This window comes from Mus pahari, chromosome 5, assembly GCF_900095145.1.
Source record: "Mus pahari chromosome 5, PAHARI_EIJ_v1.1, whole genome shotgun sequence".
In the NCBI taxonomy this organism is placed as follows: domain Eukaryota; kingdom Metazoa; phylum Chordata; class Mammalia; order Rodentia; family Muridae; genus Mus; species Mus pahari.
This window is the reverse complement of record NC_034594.1, coordinates 81,054,559-81,072,071: the sequence shown is the minus strand read 5'-3', so window position 1 is coordinate 81,072,071 and position 17,513 is coordinate 81,054,559. Positions and strand designations below refer to the sequence as shown.

Sequence of the window (17,513 nt, the reverse complement as noted above, 5' to 3'; positions counted from 1 at the left end):
CACGCGCACGCGCACACACACACACACACACACACACACACACACACCACCACCACCACCACCAACAACAACAACAAAATAACAGGAACCAACAAAATGTTGCTTATCAATATCTTTCAATATCAGTGGTCTCAATTCCCCAATAAGCAGACACAGACTAACACAGTAGATTTGAAAACAGGGTTTTTTTGTTTTGTTTTGTTTTTTTTGGTTTTTTTCAGCTAAGAAAACATATCTTAACATTAAAGATTGATATTACCTCAGGGAAAATGGATGGAAAAAGATTATACAAGCAAATGTACTTTAAGATACAAGCTGTGTAGCCATTTTACTATCTGACAAAATAGGGTTCAGACCAAAACTAATCAGAAGAGGTAGAGAAATACACTATATATTTGTCTAAGGGAACTCCACCAAGAGAACATTGCAATTCTTACCATCTATGCACCAGACATAAGGGCATCCAAATTCACAAAAAGAAACACAACTCTAGCTTAAACCCCATGTTGTCCCTCACAGATGGATAGTGGGAGATTGCAATACCCCACTCTCACCAATGGACAAAAATGAAACAGAAATACTGGAGCTAACATGTCATAAGCCAAATTGACCTACCATCTTCACAGAAAATTCCACCCAAAACCAAAAGAATATAGCCTCTTTTCAGCAGTTCAAGGAACTTTCTCCATATTCTGACACAAAGCAAGCCTGAAAATATAATGTATATAATGAAATAACATCCTGCATCCTATCTGACCACCATGGATTGAAGGTGGACATCAACAACAGAAACAACAGAAAGCTCACAAACTCACTTACTAGCTTACTACTGAAAAACAATGGGTTAAGACCCAAATCAACAAATAAATTAAAAACTTTCTAAAACCGGATGACATGAATCCACAATATCCTCAAACTTATGGGACACACTGAAAGCAGTGCTAAGAGGCAAGTTCACAGCACTAAGTGCCTACATAAACAAACAAATGAAAAACTGGAGAGACCTTATAATAGTGATTTCATAGCACACATGAAAGCTCTAGAGGTAAAAGACAAAAAATACACCTAAAAGGAGTAGATGGCAAGAAATAATAAAACTTAGAGCTGAAATCAATAAAAAAGGAAAAAAAAAAAAAAACCTTACATAGAATCAATGAAACAGAGAAAATAACTTTTTTTGATAAAATAAGATGGACAAATTCTTTTCTAAACTAACTAAAGGGCACAGAAAAGGGCTAAATTAATAAAATTAGAGATGAAATGAGAGACATAAAACAGACACTGAAAGTAATCTAGAGAACTACAGTGATGGACCTCGAAAACCTGTATTTGAACAAATTGGAAAATTTAAAAGAAACATAATTTTCTTGACACGTACCACTCACCAAGTTAAACCAAGATCTGATAAACAGTTTAAGCAGACTTATAACCATTATTGAAATAAAAATAGTATCTAAAAACCTACAAACTAAAAAAAAGCCCAAAGCCGGATGGTTTTAGTGTAGAATTCTACAAGACTTCCCAAAAAGAGCTAAGGTCAATACTCCTCAAATTATTGCACAAAATGGACACAGAAGAAATGTTACCTAATTAGTGTTACAAGGCCATAGTTACCTTGACCTCAAAGCACATAAAGACCAAAGAATTACAGATCATTGTCACCTATGAACATAGATGCAAAAATTCTCAGTAAAATACTTGCAAACTGAGTCCAAACACATATCAAAAAGATCACCCACCACAATCGAGTTGGTTTTCAGAGATGGTTCAGCATGCACATGAATCAGTGTTATGCACCATATAAACAACACTGAAAGACAAAAACTATATGATTATCTCATTAGATGTAGAAAAGGCATCCGACAAAAATCAACACCCCTGCATGATAAAAAGTCCTAGAGTGATTAGGGAGACAAGAGAGATACTTTATAATAAAGGTGATTTACAGCTGTCTCATAGTCTCATAGCCCACATAAAAATAAATGGAAAGAAACTCAAAGGAATTCTACTAAAATCAGGGACAAGACAAAATTGTCCTGATTCTACATACCTCCTTAATATAGACTTAACTTGAGCAATAAAACAACTGAGAGAGATTAAGAGTATACAAATTAGAATGGAAGAAAGAAGTCATAGTATCTTTGTTTGCAAATGATATGAATACACACACACACACACACACACACACACACACACACACACAGACACACACACACACCCCTAATAATTCCACCACGAAACTCCTACAGCTGAGAAGCAGTTTTAGCAATGTAGCTGGATATAAAATTACCTCATGAAAATTAGTAGCCTTTCTATACATAGAAAGAAGACAAAGAAACTACACCCTTCACAGTAGGCTTATATAATATAAAATATTTTCTGGGTAACTCTAGCCAAACAAGTGAAAAACTTGTATGATAAACATATTCAGTCACTGAAGAAAGAAACTGAAGAAGACAGCATAAGATGGAAAGATCTCCTAGGCTCATGGATAGATAGAGTTAATATTGTAAAAATGGTCATTTGACCAAAAGCAATTTATAGATTCAGTGCAATCACCATCAAAATTCCAACATAATTCTTCACAGACCTTGGTGCCCACTCAGAGCCTCCACCCTTATGTGCTAAATGTCATTTGTGTAGAAGGTGCTCTGCATGCTACCAAAGGAAAAAATTAAACACCAACTCTTCGCTCTACAATTTATGTCCTTCCTGCTAGATATGCTAGTGCAATGGTGGCACAAAACTTGTGGAAATAATCCTCCAATATCTTATTTAACCTAAGACCTACTCCATGAGATGGAGTCCAAACCTAACAGTGACTAAGTGACTAAGAACCTGAGACTAGATAGATAACCCAGTGACCTACGGTAAAGCCAAACGCTACTGATCTATTAAAAGAACATGGCAATAAGATATATCCTAAAGATGTTCTGCTCTACTCATAGATGAGTGCTTTGCTCATCCATCATTAGTGAAGCTGCTTCCTGCAGCAGGTGTGAACCAATACAGAGACCCACAGCCAGGCAATATGCAGAGAGTGAGAGACCTTGGAACACTTGGCCCTAAAGGGAATCTACCAAATTCCTCTTCACAGGGCTGCAGGAACTTGTTAGAAAAGTAGGCAGAAAGTGTAAGAGCCGCAGGGGATGGAGGACATCAAGAAAACAAGCCCATCTAAATCAATACTCCCAAAGTTCATATGCACTCACAGAGACAGAGGCAGCACGCATGCATGCCACATGCACGCATGCACGCACACACACACACACACACACACACACACACACACACACACACACGCTCGCACGGGACCTGCATGGGATTCCACCTGTTAGAGTCCTAATGCTGAAAGGAGAAGTGGAAATATGCCTCCATCTCCAACCCAGAAGCAATCTGCAATTGTTAACCAATTACAAATGATAATTTCATTTTCTGCAAGGCAGTCTCCCTGGGGAAACAATCTATTCTCTCAAGTAGGTCACATGCCCAACAGTACACGGCCAAGAGAAAACAAATGTAACAGCATCTATGAAGGTTCTTTGTCTTACAAGGTCATGTCAAGGCATTTTCCTTTCTGAAAAAATGCTCTCTTAAATTTTATTTTCTATTTTGTCTCTCTATCCATCTGTCTGTCTGTCTGTCTGTCTGTCTATTTGTCTGACATTACCTACAGATCACTTGAGTGTAAATTATGGCTTCCATTTTGTGTTTTTAATGGGTACTCTGGGTGTGGAAATAAGCCTGTCTTTGTGTATATATCTGTTTTTTTTCCTGCCTTTTCTTGGGTTCTGTTCCTCTTGTTTGTTTTATTGTATTCCAATTTTTTTATCTTATTATATTTTATTATTATCCCCTGAAACTTATTTTCTACCGTGAGACAGAAAAAGTGGATCTGGATGAGATGGGAGTTGGGGGAGAACTGAGAGGGGAAATATAGTCAAAATATATTATATGCAAAACATCTATTTTTAATACCCCCCCAACCCATCCAAGTCCCTGCGTGTGTGCTGGAGAGAACACTGATGGGTGTGTGGGATTAGGCAGTGTGCAGAACTAGTCATCTCTTGAACATGAAAGATTGATACATGTCTTATTTTTTAGATAAAATGTTATAAATAATGAGCATTAAATTATGCTTTAAAATCAGGTTTTGGGATTTTAGGTTCGGGTGAAGAATGTCCAGGTTCTGAGAGAAAGGCATCCGTGCTGGGGAGGCTTGCTCTGAATATTCGGTAGGGACTGTGGACAAGCCACAGGGTTTTCTAGGAGCTGGGTACTTGGCCCCCACCCCCACCCCCAGTAAATATTGCCCAGATGAACAGGTTTAATTGTCTGCCTTCGTGAGTGTGTGTGTGTGTGTGTGTGTATCAAGTCAACTGAAGCCTAAATGTTAGAGTTGTGTGAATTGTGTGATCTCGGCTGTGCTCTCTTAGAAGTAAGTGGGCACGCGTGACACTCCTGGGATTTTATGACACCTACATTTACCTTAGCTTCTGGGGACTTCTTATTCTGAGTTTTTTTTTTTTTTTTTTTTTTTAAAGGGGGGGGTCTTGCTTTACAAACTAAGTTATCTTTTGCACAGCACTCCGAGCAGTCTCTTTAAATCAGTCTCCCTGTAATGGTGGCTCCTTGTGTACCAGGATGAACTTACAGCATTCTTCAAAGATAGAAGTAAGGATAGCCACCCTAGAAATTTCTCCCCAAAGCAGAGCAGATAACTGGAAAAACAGCTTTACTTGTTCTGCACTCAAAGTCTCCTATTGCCACCTTATGGACACTTTAGGAATTGCAGGTGGATTTTACTTGGTTCAGGTTGTCTGGAAGGTTATTTATATTCCTTAATTGTAATGTAAGACAGAACACCCAAAATACAATGAAAGCTTGCATCACATTTAAAAATGTATTTTGAGAAGTGTATTCCAAAGGCCTATTTAGAAAGTCAGTGCAATGCTGATATCTTCAACAATGAATTTCTTTATCTGGTGTGGCGCTCAATCACTCGGTGTTTAGGTTAACTAGAGATCAAGGGAGCATGTGGATTATACTTTAAATTCCTAGTGATTTATATTTTTCCCTGTAGAAAGTTACTGAAATTTCATTTTCTCTTTTATTATTTATTTATATTTTGTGATGTGGTCTCATTATGCAGCCAAGGATTTCTAGACTAGTCTAGAACTTGTTCTGTAGGCCAGGATGGTCTCAAGCTTGTAGTAGTCCTCCTGCCTCATCCTGTTAACGCTGGAATTGCCGTGTATCGACACAGAAGCTGTGGGGCTTCACTTATATAGAATAATAACACTGTCTCTTGCATTTGCTTTTCTCTAAGGAAGATGAATGTGCAATGGTTTCACTCAGTCGCAGAGCGGAGGTGAGACACACACGCAGATGTTTTCTGGGATTCCGGAGGTGACATAGGTGTTTGCTTCTGAGTGTCTCGTTAGAAGCCTGTGGGCACCAGAGACTTGGGGGCTGAAAGAAGAGGGAAGGCTTCCCCCATAGCCTGTTATCACCCACTTTGTTCCTCAGCAGACACAAAGAGGCTTTCTTTACTGCTGTTCGTTAGATGTGCACAGTGCCTCAGAGGACTTGTGGGCCACAGACAGCTCGTTCTCAGAAACCCTGCGGCTCACACTGCTGCTACTGTCAGGTCTCAGCTCAGAGTTCTGCTTTTCTGTGAGGGCCTTGCTGACCGTCTGATTTGCCGCGTGCTATAGCACCTCTCCTCAGTCCTGCATCTCTTTCCTTTCAGTAACACTCAGCTATCTGTGGCCCGTGGGCATGAGGATCCAGTAGAGGCCCACTGAGGAAGGGTGACCAGTTTGTGGCCTGCCCGCATGCTGGTCCTGGCTCTGCCTCTGATACTTGGCTTTGGGTTTGTTGCTGAACCTCTGTGACTTAGCTGTTACTTACTTGAAATGGATTTGAAGAAGTGATTATCACATCCTCTTCCACGTAATTTTGGTTCTGTCATGTCAGTGTGAACTTGTATCATCTGGAATAAACTATGAAGGCCAGAGTGTATGTCTCCTAATCACAGTGCCCAGTATGGTGTTCAGGTCTATAATCGATACTTGATAAACCTATGTGTTTTAATCTTGCCAAAGAGGCCTTGAGGAAAGAGACTGTCTTCAACTTCTGCACTTTTCTCCAAGCTTCACTCTACCACCTTTGGAAGTAAGCCTCGGGGAAGAAGACCAGTTCTGTAGCTGAGATAGGGGGTTAACTGCTCATGTCTCAAAGCCTGTGGACTCCCCAAACCCCCCACAAAAGGAGCCACCAACTCACCTAGGAGGACAAAGATGCAGGCCAGGATGGCGATGAGGGCACCCCGACTCAAGCTGACTGGGAGCATATAAGCCTCTGGGCTGCAGGACATGACGTGGCCATCGTCATTGCAGCTGCACACTTGAATGGTAAGTGTGCCGGTGCTGCTGAGGACGGGCTGGCCGCTGTCTGCTATGAGGATGGGCAGGTAGAAGACGCTCTGCTCCTGTTGTCGGAAGCCGGACCTCCGGGTCAGAATCCGAGCAGTATTATCTGAAGGAGTAAGGCATTTAGGAATAAAAAACAAAGAGAGAGAGAGAGAGAGAGAGAGAGAGAGAGAGAGAGAGAAAGAGAAATTCTTGGAATGAAGGAAGCAGGGAGGCAGGGGCAGGAAGGAGAAGGAGAAAGGTTAGATGGTGTGCACTGCTGCAGCTGTGTCTACTGGTTTAGCTCAGCACTTAGGTTTGAAAATCAAGATTTTCATTTGCTTTCAGGCAAAACCCCGAGGCCTAGGAGAGAAGCTCTTTTGTGAGAAGCTGTCTTAGCTTTTGTGACATAAAGTGCCCAGGGCGAACTGACAGCCTTCAGATCTAACAAAATGTTCCCTGGGAACACTCGACAGAAATGAACAGTGGTTGGTGATCTGTGGCCCCTGTTTGCTCCTGCGCAGCAGCTTCTCAAGGCCTCTGCTGTTTTCCGCCTCCAGCAAAGGAAAACCCAGGAGCCTATGTGGCTGCTCAAGAGTGTTTATTTTCGCTGTTTGGGCTGGAACTCCTGTCTTTCGATATTTTCTTTCGTGCCTCTCGCTTGGCTTCTCCAAGTTCCCGCAGAACCGGCTCATTTGCAGAAGCTTATGTGAATCCTTGCTTATAGGACACAGCTTGGAACTTCTCCTGTCCTGTGGGCTGAGTTTAGACAGTTAATATGAATCTGGTGAATTCTATTCTTTCAATTCTTAAATTTTATTTTATGCACATACATGGTGTTTTGCCTACATGCATATTTGTATACCACTTGTGAGCCTGGTCCCTACAGAGGCCAGAAGAGGGCGTTGTATCTCCATCGACTAGAGTTACAGATGATTGTGAACTATCATCATCTGGCTACTTGGAATTGAACCTTTCCCCTGGAAAAGCAGCAAGTACTCTTAACTGCTGAGTCATCTTTTCAGCCTTGGTAAAAGTTATTATTTTTCTTTCCATTTAAAAAGTGAAAATTTTAGTTAAGAGATACTCATATACCTTTATGAGGTTTAGGGGGCTGTTTCAGTATATTTTTTCATTATATAATGATCAACTTGGGGCATGCAGGCACACCCTTTTGTATGTGAGGTTTTTATTAGTGTGTATAAGTTTGTGTGCACACGTATGTTCACATGTGTATGGAGCCCGGAGGTTGATGTGGGGTGTTTTCCTTTCTCTGCTCTTCATTTTTTCTCTTTTTTGAGACAGTGTCTTTCACTGAACCTGGACATCTCACCTCCAGTTTACAAAGATTGGTCAGTGAACTTTGGAAACCCACCAGTTTCCCTAAACTCAGAGCTAAGCTTAGAGACAAGCACGGTCACACTGGCTTTTACAAGTGTGGTAGGCATCTGAATTCAGGCCCTCACGCTTGTGCAGTAAGCATTTACTGACTAAACCACAGCCCCAGCCTAACCACTCTTTTAAACACGTCTCTATTCTTTTCTTTTAATTTTTTACTTTTTATTTTATTTTTTTGTTTTTTTTCGAGACAGGGTTTCTCTGTATAGTCCTGGCTGTCCTGGAACTCACTTTGTAGACCAGGCTGGCCTCAAACTCACAAATTCACCTGCCTCTGCCTCCCAAGTGATGGGATTAAAGGCGTGCGCCACCACTGCCTGGCTCACTTCTCATTTCTCCATAATGAGAACATGAGAAAAATCAACTCCTGTAGCTATTTGAACTTCACATTATAGCTGACTAAATACTTCTGTGTAGTAGAGCGTAATCCTTCTTTAGCTAAATGGTTAGATGTGTTCCTCCAAGCTCATTGTGTGGGCAGGTATAGTGATATGTTGATATTTGCCTAAAACTATATATATATATATATATATATATATACATGAATTTTAAATTCATGTTTTTAAGTTACCTAGAATGACTTTGAAAAAAGTCATAAAAAAAGTTATAAAGCAGATTTTTTTTTTAACACTGTGATCATTTCAGCAGACGAACAATTTGAGAGATATGGTGGGATACATAAGGAGTAACTCAAAAGCCAAAACCAAGCTGGATATGGTGCTACATGCCTGAAATCTGGAAGCTGGAACAGGGGGCTGAGGCCAGGAGGACTACAGAAAGTTCTAGGCCAGCCAGGGGCTACAGAGTGAGGTCCTTCTAGAAAAACACAAAAAGTATAAAGCATCCAAACCAACAAGAAGTTAATGCCGTTAACAGAAGAGTTTCTGGGCATGTTTCACATGAACTAGAATTTCACAAAATTTCTAAAAGCTTAAAGCAAACATGGCTAGTGATCGTCAGTATTTCTGGTTTTCCTTCCCTTCTTGAATATAGGACTATATTTTCCTACTCTTTTAAAGTTAGATATGGCAAAAAATTGCCTTAATTGATGAAGAATAAGCAGGTAGGAGCTGGAGTCTGGTTCTCCCTGTTCTCTTGCTTTGAAACCATAATTGAAAGAACACAAGAGCCATGCAGCTGGGGCAGAACTGAATGAGGTGGGTAACTTTCAGGAGCTACTCAAACAAATCCAGTACATTGTCCCTTAATTTATGCTTACTTGACTCCTGGCTTTTTTTTTTTTTTAATCCTACCAGGTAGGTGGGTTTTTGTTTGTTTGAACTCAAGTACCACTTTTGTAATTTGTGCATGTTGTGTCTTATTTAATCTTCATTGTAATATTTTGTGTACTGAATGATGCCACACCTTTACGTGGGAGAATTAAAGTCTAGGCTAATTACAATTTCTTTATAGTCACTTACAGCTAGCATTTGAACTTGGGTTTCTCGGACGCTAAAGCATGGACTCGTTTCATGGCGCTATACAACTGAGTATTTAGTTTCGTAGCATTAGTGGTGTATTAGCTGGCTTTATGTCTGCTTCCCTCAAGCTAGACTCATTTTGGAAGAGGGAACTTTAATTGAGAAAAATGCTCCCACCAGATTGGCTTGCAGTGCAGTTCTCTTGGTTGATAACTGATGCGGTTGGGGTCAGCACTGCTACACCCACTCCAGTAGTGACACACGTGACAGGCCCCCCAAACCTGGACATAGTCCAGAGACGAAAAGTTCATGGAAACTTAGTCTCCTGGAAATTTGGCATTCCCATAGCTAGTATGCCCCAGATTTGTCCCTGTGATAGTGTGGAGGGTCTTGCATGCTTTCTTACAGTATTTTACTGGATAAGAGTTAGAAATCTCAGGGCAAGCTTAGCAAAGTATACTTAGAATCTTCATTACAGTCAGGTATGGCAGACTACATTGAATATTAGAAGAAAGTTCGTGAGTTCTTTGGACAAATGGAGATTCCCTACAGATACTTAAAAGAGAAGCCAAGCTACTCCCATATGCAGGAATTTACAATGACCTAGGAAGAAGGAAGGTTGTGGTCTAGGGAGGAACTGGAGTAGATACTTAGAACTATAGATAGCTGAGTTACACCCATACTCAGGAATTTACAATGGCCTAGGGGGAAGGTGGATGATACAATAGACTAGAATTGGAACTACGGCAAGGACATGAAGTCATTGTCCCTGGCTTCTAAGATTAAGTTGGCCTTAGGTGGGGCTGGATTTGATCCCAGTTGTTAACATTGATTTTTATACCAGTTGGTTCCTGTTAGCTTTTTGTAAAAGTCACTTATAAGACTGGTGCTCACTTTGAGACAAAATACATTCAGAAGACAAAATACATTCACATACCACACTTCCTTGTGTTCGTGTCTGTCTGTCACCCTTTTCTCGCCAATTCCTTGCCCACCTGTCCGGAACCCCTGATTTCTTCCAGGAATTGAGGGGGGGCTGACTGAGCCCAGTCCATGGCACAGCACACTGTGTGCTGTGGGTTCTTGGTGCTACAAGAAAGCGTGCTCATCAACCCTTTGAGAGCGAGCTAGTAAGTAGTGTTCCGCTCTGGCCTATGTAACAGTTCTTGTCTTTAGGGTCGTGCCTTGAGTTCCTATCTGATTTCCTCCAGGGATGGAGGGACCTGAGAGTTGTAGATGAAATAAGGTCTTTGCTCACCAATTCTGTTTGTTTATGGTGCTTTATCACAGCAGTAGAAACCCTAAGACAGTGATCCACACTTGTTCAGACAGTAATAGTTATTTCCTGCTTTGACATGGGTTTACTTTCCTTTTATTTTCTTCTCAGTGCAAAATGATAGCAAGCAGTTATTAGTATGAGGATTTATTTACCTACTAACCACACAGCCCATGCTCTGCCTCCCTGACTGAACAGCTGACTACTGTTAACTACCCTTTATAATTTCATTTTAAAATCAGTTTCTCTAAATAAAACTTGTATTTATTTTTTGTTTTGCTTTAACTTAGCCTAGATCATGAGGATTTTAAGAAAAACTGATATAGAGTTGAAACGGCAGCAGCAGCAGTAACAAGAACAACAACAACAAAACACAACCAAAACTCCACCCATAATTTTATATTACATGGTGTGGACTGGCATATGTTAGCCATTTGTCATGTTTTCATTAGAAGTGATAATTAGAGTTTTAGCAACATTTTTGGAAAGAGAATTTTTTTTCTAAAGTGTCAGTTCTGGTGTGTGTGTGTGTGTGTGTGTGTGTGTGTGTGTGTGTGTGTGTGTTGTATTTGACAAATAAAGAAAAGATGAGAAAATGGTCTTGAAACTTTATTCTATACGTATAATCCATTCCATGTTTTGAGACTGAAAAAGAGAAGCTGGGCATGATGGAACGTGGTGTGCCTTTGAAATCCCAGCACTTAGGCGACAGAGGCAGCAGGACCTCTGAGGCTACCGAGGGTCCGTATTGTAGGTTCCAATCCGGCGAGTTTACATAGTGAGATCTACTCTCTAAAAGCCAACGCCAAATAAAAAGATAAAGGCGAGAAAAGGGTGGAGTGGGGGTACTGCTTGGTGGTAGAAGGCTTGCCCAGCAAGTTCAAGGCCCTGGGTTTGATCCACAGCCCTCTCCCAGCCCTTACTGAAAGGCTTTACTGTATTGTAAAAGGGGAGATGGGTATTGGAAGCACACCATATTGGAAGTGGGTGTGATAAACGGTCATATGGAGATGAGTTCACACTTCCTGTTGAAGATGCACTGGCTCCTGTGTTTGGAAACCTTTCCAGAGATGAGTCACCTCTTTTTGTCACAGTCCTGTGTATTTTTGCCCATCTTTATATGATATTGCTTCTGCGAGCAGGTGCTGGAAGCTACCTTGAAGACATGTGCAGCCTTGTGCTGCGCGCTGCTTTTGGTGTTAGTTCTGCGAGTGTGAAAGAGTGACGCCTAGGTAAAAGTTTGAAGAAAAAAAAACTGTAATGTCCACCTCTCCTTACCCTGGGGATTCTGTCATAAAGCCAGCCCCGAGGAGGGAGAAACTGCTGCTTATAGGAGGATTTTCTTATGAAACAGATAAGTGAGTCATTCAAAAGTTTGGTTCAAAAAATCTCTCAGGAGTGGGTACGGGAGGGGAGATGGCTGCTGTGCAAACTACTACTTAGGGTGAAGATCAGAATTTTATTTTCAGGACCTGCACAGATGTGAGGCATGGTGAGCCACTTTTAACCTCCGTGCTCAGGAGGTGCAGTCAGGATCCTTGGAGCAAGCTGGCTAGCTAGATGTGCTGAATCAAGAAGCTCTGGGTTCAAGTGAGTGGTCCTGTCTCAGTTTATAAGGTAGAGAGTGATCAAAGAAGAGACCTGTGCGGTCTGGAAAGATGGTTCAGGGGTTAAGAGCTCTTGCAGAAAATGTAAGTTCTGTTCTCAGTACCCACTCGAGCTTCAGGGGATCTGCTGGTGCTGCTGCTGCTGCTGCTGCTGGTTGTGGTGCTGCTGCTGGTGCTGCTACAACTGCTGCTTGTGCCACTGCTGGTGCTGCTACAACTGCTGCTGGTGCCACTGCTGGTGCTGCTGATGCTGGTTGTGGTGCCGCTGCTGGTGCTGCTGCTGGTGCTGCTGCTGCTCTTACCCTTTCCTTTAGCCATACCTCTTTTGCTCTCCCCATTTTTATTGGTTTTTAAATCTTTGATTAGAAATGTTCCTTCAGGTTTGTTATTTTTCTCTAGGACATTATTTTTCCTTAGGCAATCTGTGTCTTTATAGAACATGTAAACATAATTGCTCTGATTCGGACTAAAGGAAGGAAATTTACCACTGCACCTTGAATAGTGTCTTTCACAGACAGTATTCAATAAATGTTTGTCAGCTAACTGAGGAATGAAAGCTGTAGAGACAGCAGAGGGCACTCTTTGTCTTTGATGCTGTGTAGCAAAACCTGGCAGACTACAAATTAGCGTTAATGTCCTCCCTGTTATTAAAAAGCCTGAAAATGTGACACTGTTTATATGGTGTAGTAACTCAAAATGTCAATCTTGAGCAGTAGAAAAGCATAGACAGCCACGTCCACCTGATTACCTTGATTGTCCCTGACAGTGAAGTTGGGGTTGTTAGCAGCCTCAGGAGCCAAACTGTAGAAGAAATGCTGACCATTGTGAGGGTCATCTTGATCCACAGCGCTCACAGTCTGGATCAGCTGAAGGAGGGACATGAAGGAAGTCAGGGTGAATGAAGGAAGTCAGGGTGAGTTGGAGCCAAAGGAAGAAAGCAAAGTCTAGTGAAACCATAAACTTGGAGTGCAATAGTAAGTCCTGAAAGTAACCTGGAAAGCCTCCATGCGATCACATAGCTTAGAATTAACTAAGCATATTCTTGATCTTGAATATGTTAATAGGTAAATGATAAACAATGACTAAATGCTTCAGCTGCCTTATTTCCTCAGCTTGGCCAGTTAAAGTGTTGTAAACAGAAGACAGTAAAAGAAGCATGGAATGTCATGAGGTCCTGCATAATCTGGGTAACAACCACTGAATAATTGGTAGCTATGTTGCTATCATGGAGAAGCCCCTTCTTAAGAATAACTACTACCTAGAAAGCAAATAAACAGAACAGAGTTAAACTATGGGATGTGGATTCAAGGTGCATGGGCCACAGAACGTTCATGATATGTTAGGAGGAAGGAAGGTAGGAAAGGTGTAAGCATAAGCTCTTCAGGTTGGGAAGCAGATTTCAGTCAGAGGTATGAGGGTGTAGCTCAGCTGGGAAAAATCACAAGACAAAAACGGAGCTTAGTGACAGGCAGAGGGAGAGTGCCTCCCCTTGATCCCTTTGGCCAAGTTCTGTCTTTCCCACAGTATTCTTCAAAAGAATACCTTTCATGAAGGCTATGGACCCTCATGAAAAAGTATTAAAGAAAGCAGGATGAATTAGACAGTTGGGCATTAGTTGGTAGGCTGTGGTGGGGTAGGGTATGGAAAGAGTTTTCATTAGCTGGTTTCCACTGGTGTGCTCTAGCATGCTGTACTACAGATGATCCTTGTCAACTTGGGCCTGGTCCTGTAAACCAGTCATTTCTGCAGGGAATGCTGTTTTCCTTCCAGGACAGAAATGACTATGTCAGATACATCGCTTTTAAGATTTTTACAGCATGCTGAAGATTAGAGGGTCAAGGGATTTCTGTGTCCTGTTCAGATGCTCAAAGGACTCTTTGCTCTGCTCTTCACTGGCCTGTCTTTTCAGGGATTACCCTTACTGCATTGGCCACCTTACCCGTAGTTACCACATCCTTTCAGGGCAACCTGCCACCAGTGACGAACAGATGCTGGGAGAATAAAGGCCTCAACCTCCCCCTTAAACTTGGGAAAGCTCTTATTCTAGACCTTTGTGAGGATGTTACTGTATCTTTATTGCAGCTAGATTTTATTTTGCTCAGTCCTTCTGCCTTTCCATTTTATAGGTCCCCAAAACATTGTATTTCAGAACTCTATCTCAGGGTAAGCGTCCTGAAATAGCTGAATGGTGAATCTGAAGGTGCATGGAATGGTGGAGTAACAAGATTAAGGGCCAGGGAGCAATGGAGAGAGTCACACATGGTTCAGACTCCCTTCAGTGCTGCTCATAACTGAGGCACCACCCACCCTAGCTCCATGGAGAGACAAATCCTGTATTCTTATTTTGATTGGCAAATGTAAAGAGATGAAATGTTTCTTAGGGAGTGTTTCGAATAGATAATAGAGTGGAACAATTTTAAGACAGATCATAAAACTGTGAATATTGGTAAGATGGGACTTTGAAGGATAGGTAAACAGTGTGGTGGGGTTCATGGTGGAAGCACCCTTGCCAGCTTTATTGCCCTCCTTCTTCTGAGAGTCCTTAGCCCCACTTGTCTAATATCTTGCTTAGCACTCTACAGTCTTCCATCTGTAATCATCAGTCATGCATGCATTTCACTGTTGTGTTCCTTTCATCCACTGTGAGGAAGAGGAGAACACACACACACACACACACACACACACACACACACACACACACACACACACAGATGAGGTTAGGCTAGGGTTAGCCTTACGTATGGCTTAAGGCGACAAATGGGATAGGCTTGTGACACTGTCTCCTAAATCCAGGTCACAGATAATCTATTTCAAAGACTTTCACAAAGGACCATTAGTGATGTCCTTGGAAGTGGAGGACATGTTTGGCTGCAAAAGCAGGAGTGGTGGTTAGATGTTATGCTCTTGACACAGTATAGCTCCTGTTCTAGCACCTTCAAGACTTTGAGAAAAAAGGGGGCTTCCTTTGCTGTGCTACTTAGCGTCCTCTAAGTTCATGACTAAATTCAGCTTCTTTTGCCATTGGCATAAAATATACTTATATTAAATCTTATTTTATAGTAAAACACATATATGTATAGTAATCAAAAGGCATGAGAGTAAAAAAAAAATTTTAAAAGCTCAGAACAGCTAGTCAGAACTTTAAAAGCCCTTAAGAGCTTGTCCACCTCAACACAGCACCTTCTGTATTGTGTCTTCTCTTTGACCTTGCTTCACATATAACGTAATGCACCAAACTGCAGGCTTGTTAATGTGGTTCTTTACAGCCATTACCACGGACCTGCCTTGTTCAACAAAGCTTTTATTGTAACCATTATTAGGTGGATAATATCTTAGGCCTTCTTAAACTAGAAATTTAATAAATATGGAAATACAATTATCAGAGAATTGGGAAAAGCTTTTAAGAGTGATGCAGGCCATTGCTCCGCATTATAAGAATCAATGTTGAGGTCAGTTTGGATTTGAATCACTGCAGGGTTCTTGGCTTTCCAGAAACAAAGTCACTTTCTTTGGATAGAAGACAAAGAAATGTTGGGCTAAGGATGTTGAAAGTTCAAGTAAATACTGGTTCTAGAGACACAGCTTTGTGCAGAGGGCATTGGGTGATGTTCCAGGTGAGAGGTAAACGTGAGCTCAAAGCTGTGTTGTTGGTCAGAGCCTGAGTTACAGTCTGAGGTCAGAGGTGGACTTCTCAACCTCCCAATTTTCAAAATAAATGGCCTTCATCTATTTGTCCCACTGGAATTCACAGGACCAAAGTATATGATGTAAAATGGACATTATGACCCTTAGTGGAGGAAGGAGCTGTAGGACAGCAGGAGAAGAAAGGAGGGTGTGGATGAACAGGAAGGGTGGGCAGTGCCTGACAGATACTCTGATATTTGGCCACTGGAAGTATAGTGCTGAATGCTTCTTAGTTAAATCATTTAGAATTTGAAAGACCAGGTTAGGTTTAGAAACATATCTTAAAAATATATTTGTGAAGTTTGTAGAACTGGTCTTACTTCCATAACCAGAATATTTATTCTATGAGTCAAGTCACAAGAACTGTTAAAGGACTATTCAGACCACAAAATGTAATTTGGACTCCAAGTGGTTGTCTTAACAAGTAAATGACTAGAGTGTGATATAAAGAAATTGGAGACTCTGTTTTCTAATCCTTATTTTCAGGCGTGGACATGTTGTTGATCATGAATTCAGCAATTTTGTTGATTAGTTTCATACCAACTTGATATAAAATAAAGCCATTTGGAGAGAAGGACCCTCAATTGAGAAAATGTTTCTATAAGATTGGCCTATAGGCAGGTCTGTAGAACATTTTCTTGATTAATGATTGATATGCTAACCAGCACGTTGTTGGTAGTACCATCCCTGAGAAGGTGGTCCTGGATTGTATAAGAAAGCAGGTCCAGTCAGTCATGAGGAGCAAGCGAGTAAGCAGCTCTCTTCCATGGCCTCTGAATGAGCACCTGCCTCCAATGTCCTCCATTGGTTGAGTTACTGCCTTGATTTCCCTCAGTAATGGACTATTGCCTCAAAGTATAGGACGAAATAAAGCCTTTTCTTCCTAGATTACTTTTGGTCATGGTGGCTTATCACAGTGATAGAAACCCTCCCTAAGACAGTTACTAAGAGTTACCTTTGTACATCTGGGGTCTACCAAGGTGATCGGCTTACCTGTCCTGCTTTGGTATTTTCACAGATAAAAGCTTCATAGAATCTGGGAAACTCTGGAGCGTTGTCATTCACATCGAGGACTTTGATTGTGACAGCAACACTTCCCACTTGGGAGGGATTGTCTAAAGAGAACATAAGGAACAATGACAGTGAGAACTCAGTAAGGCAGAAAGACAGCTGTGCCGATCTGCTTTGTCAAGGAATGGATGAAATGTGGAAATGATAACACGCTCATAGGACATGTGCTCCCTGTTGAGAGTGTGACCATGCACAGGCTGGGACAAGGAAGTGTCTTCTGTGTGGGGGTGTTTGTCATTATGGACTGTACAGGAAGGGCAACACTTTACTCATTGGGTTTTCCTTATTTTTGCTATGGTTTTGGTATTTATTTATTTATTTATTTAAAATGATGATATTTTCATATATGTATATGAGTAGGCATTCCTGACGCTGCCCGTGTGTGGAGTTAATTATGTCCTTTGACCTTCATGTTGGTTACAGCTTATACTGGTCATTAAACTTGTGAGCACTTTAACAACTGAGCTCTCTCACCAGTCCGTTATTTTTATTTTTAAAAGAAGCTTTTATGATTTTTATTTCTCTTGTAATGCTCTTGTTTTGTTTATATATTTTTCATTTTTAAGATTTGTTATGTATATGAATGTTTTGCTTACATGTAAGTGTACCACCATATTTGTGTCTGGTACCTGTGGAGGTCAGA

The 17,513-nt window shown here is 41.2% G+C and overlaps 1 protein-coding gene across 1 annotated transcript in view; it reads right to left on the bottom strand.

The window, feature by feature from the left end:
- Cdh20 (cadherin 20) overlaps nt 1–17,513 on the bottom strand; it is a 220,421-nt gene that overhangs the window by 5,150 nt on the left and 197,758 nt on the right. Inside the window, exons 9-11 of the mRNA XM_021197692.1 lie at nt 16,793–16,914; nt 12,864–12,981; nt 6,289–6,540 (exon numbers count right to left, since the gene is read on the bottom strand). Coding sequence (XP_021053351.1) covers nt 6,289–6,540; nt 12,864–12,981; nt 16,793–16,914 — 492 coding nt within the window. The remainder of the gene's footprint in view (nt 1–6,288; nt 6,541–12,863; nt 12,982–16,792; nt 16,915–17,513) is intronic.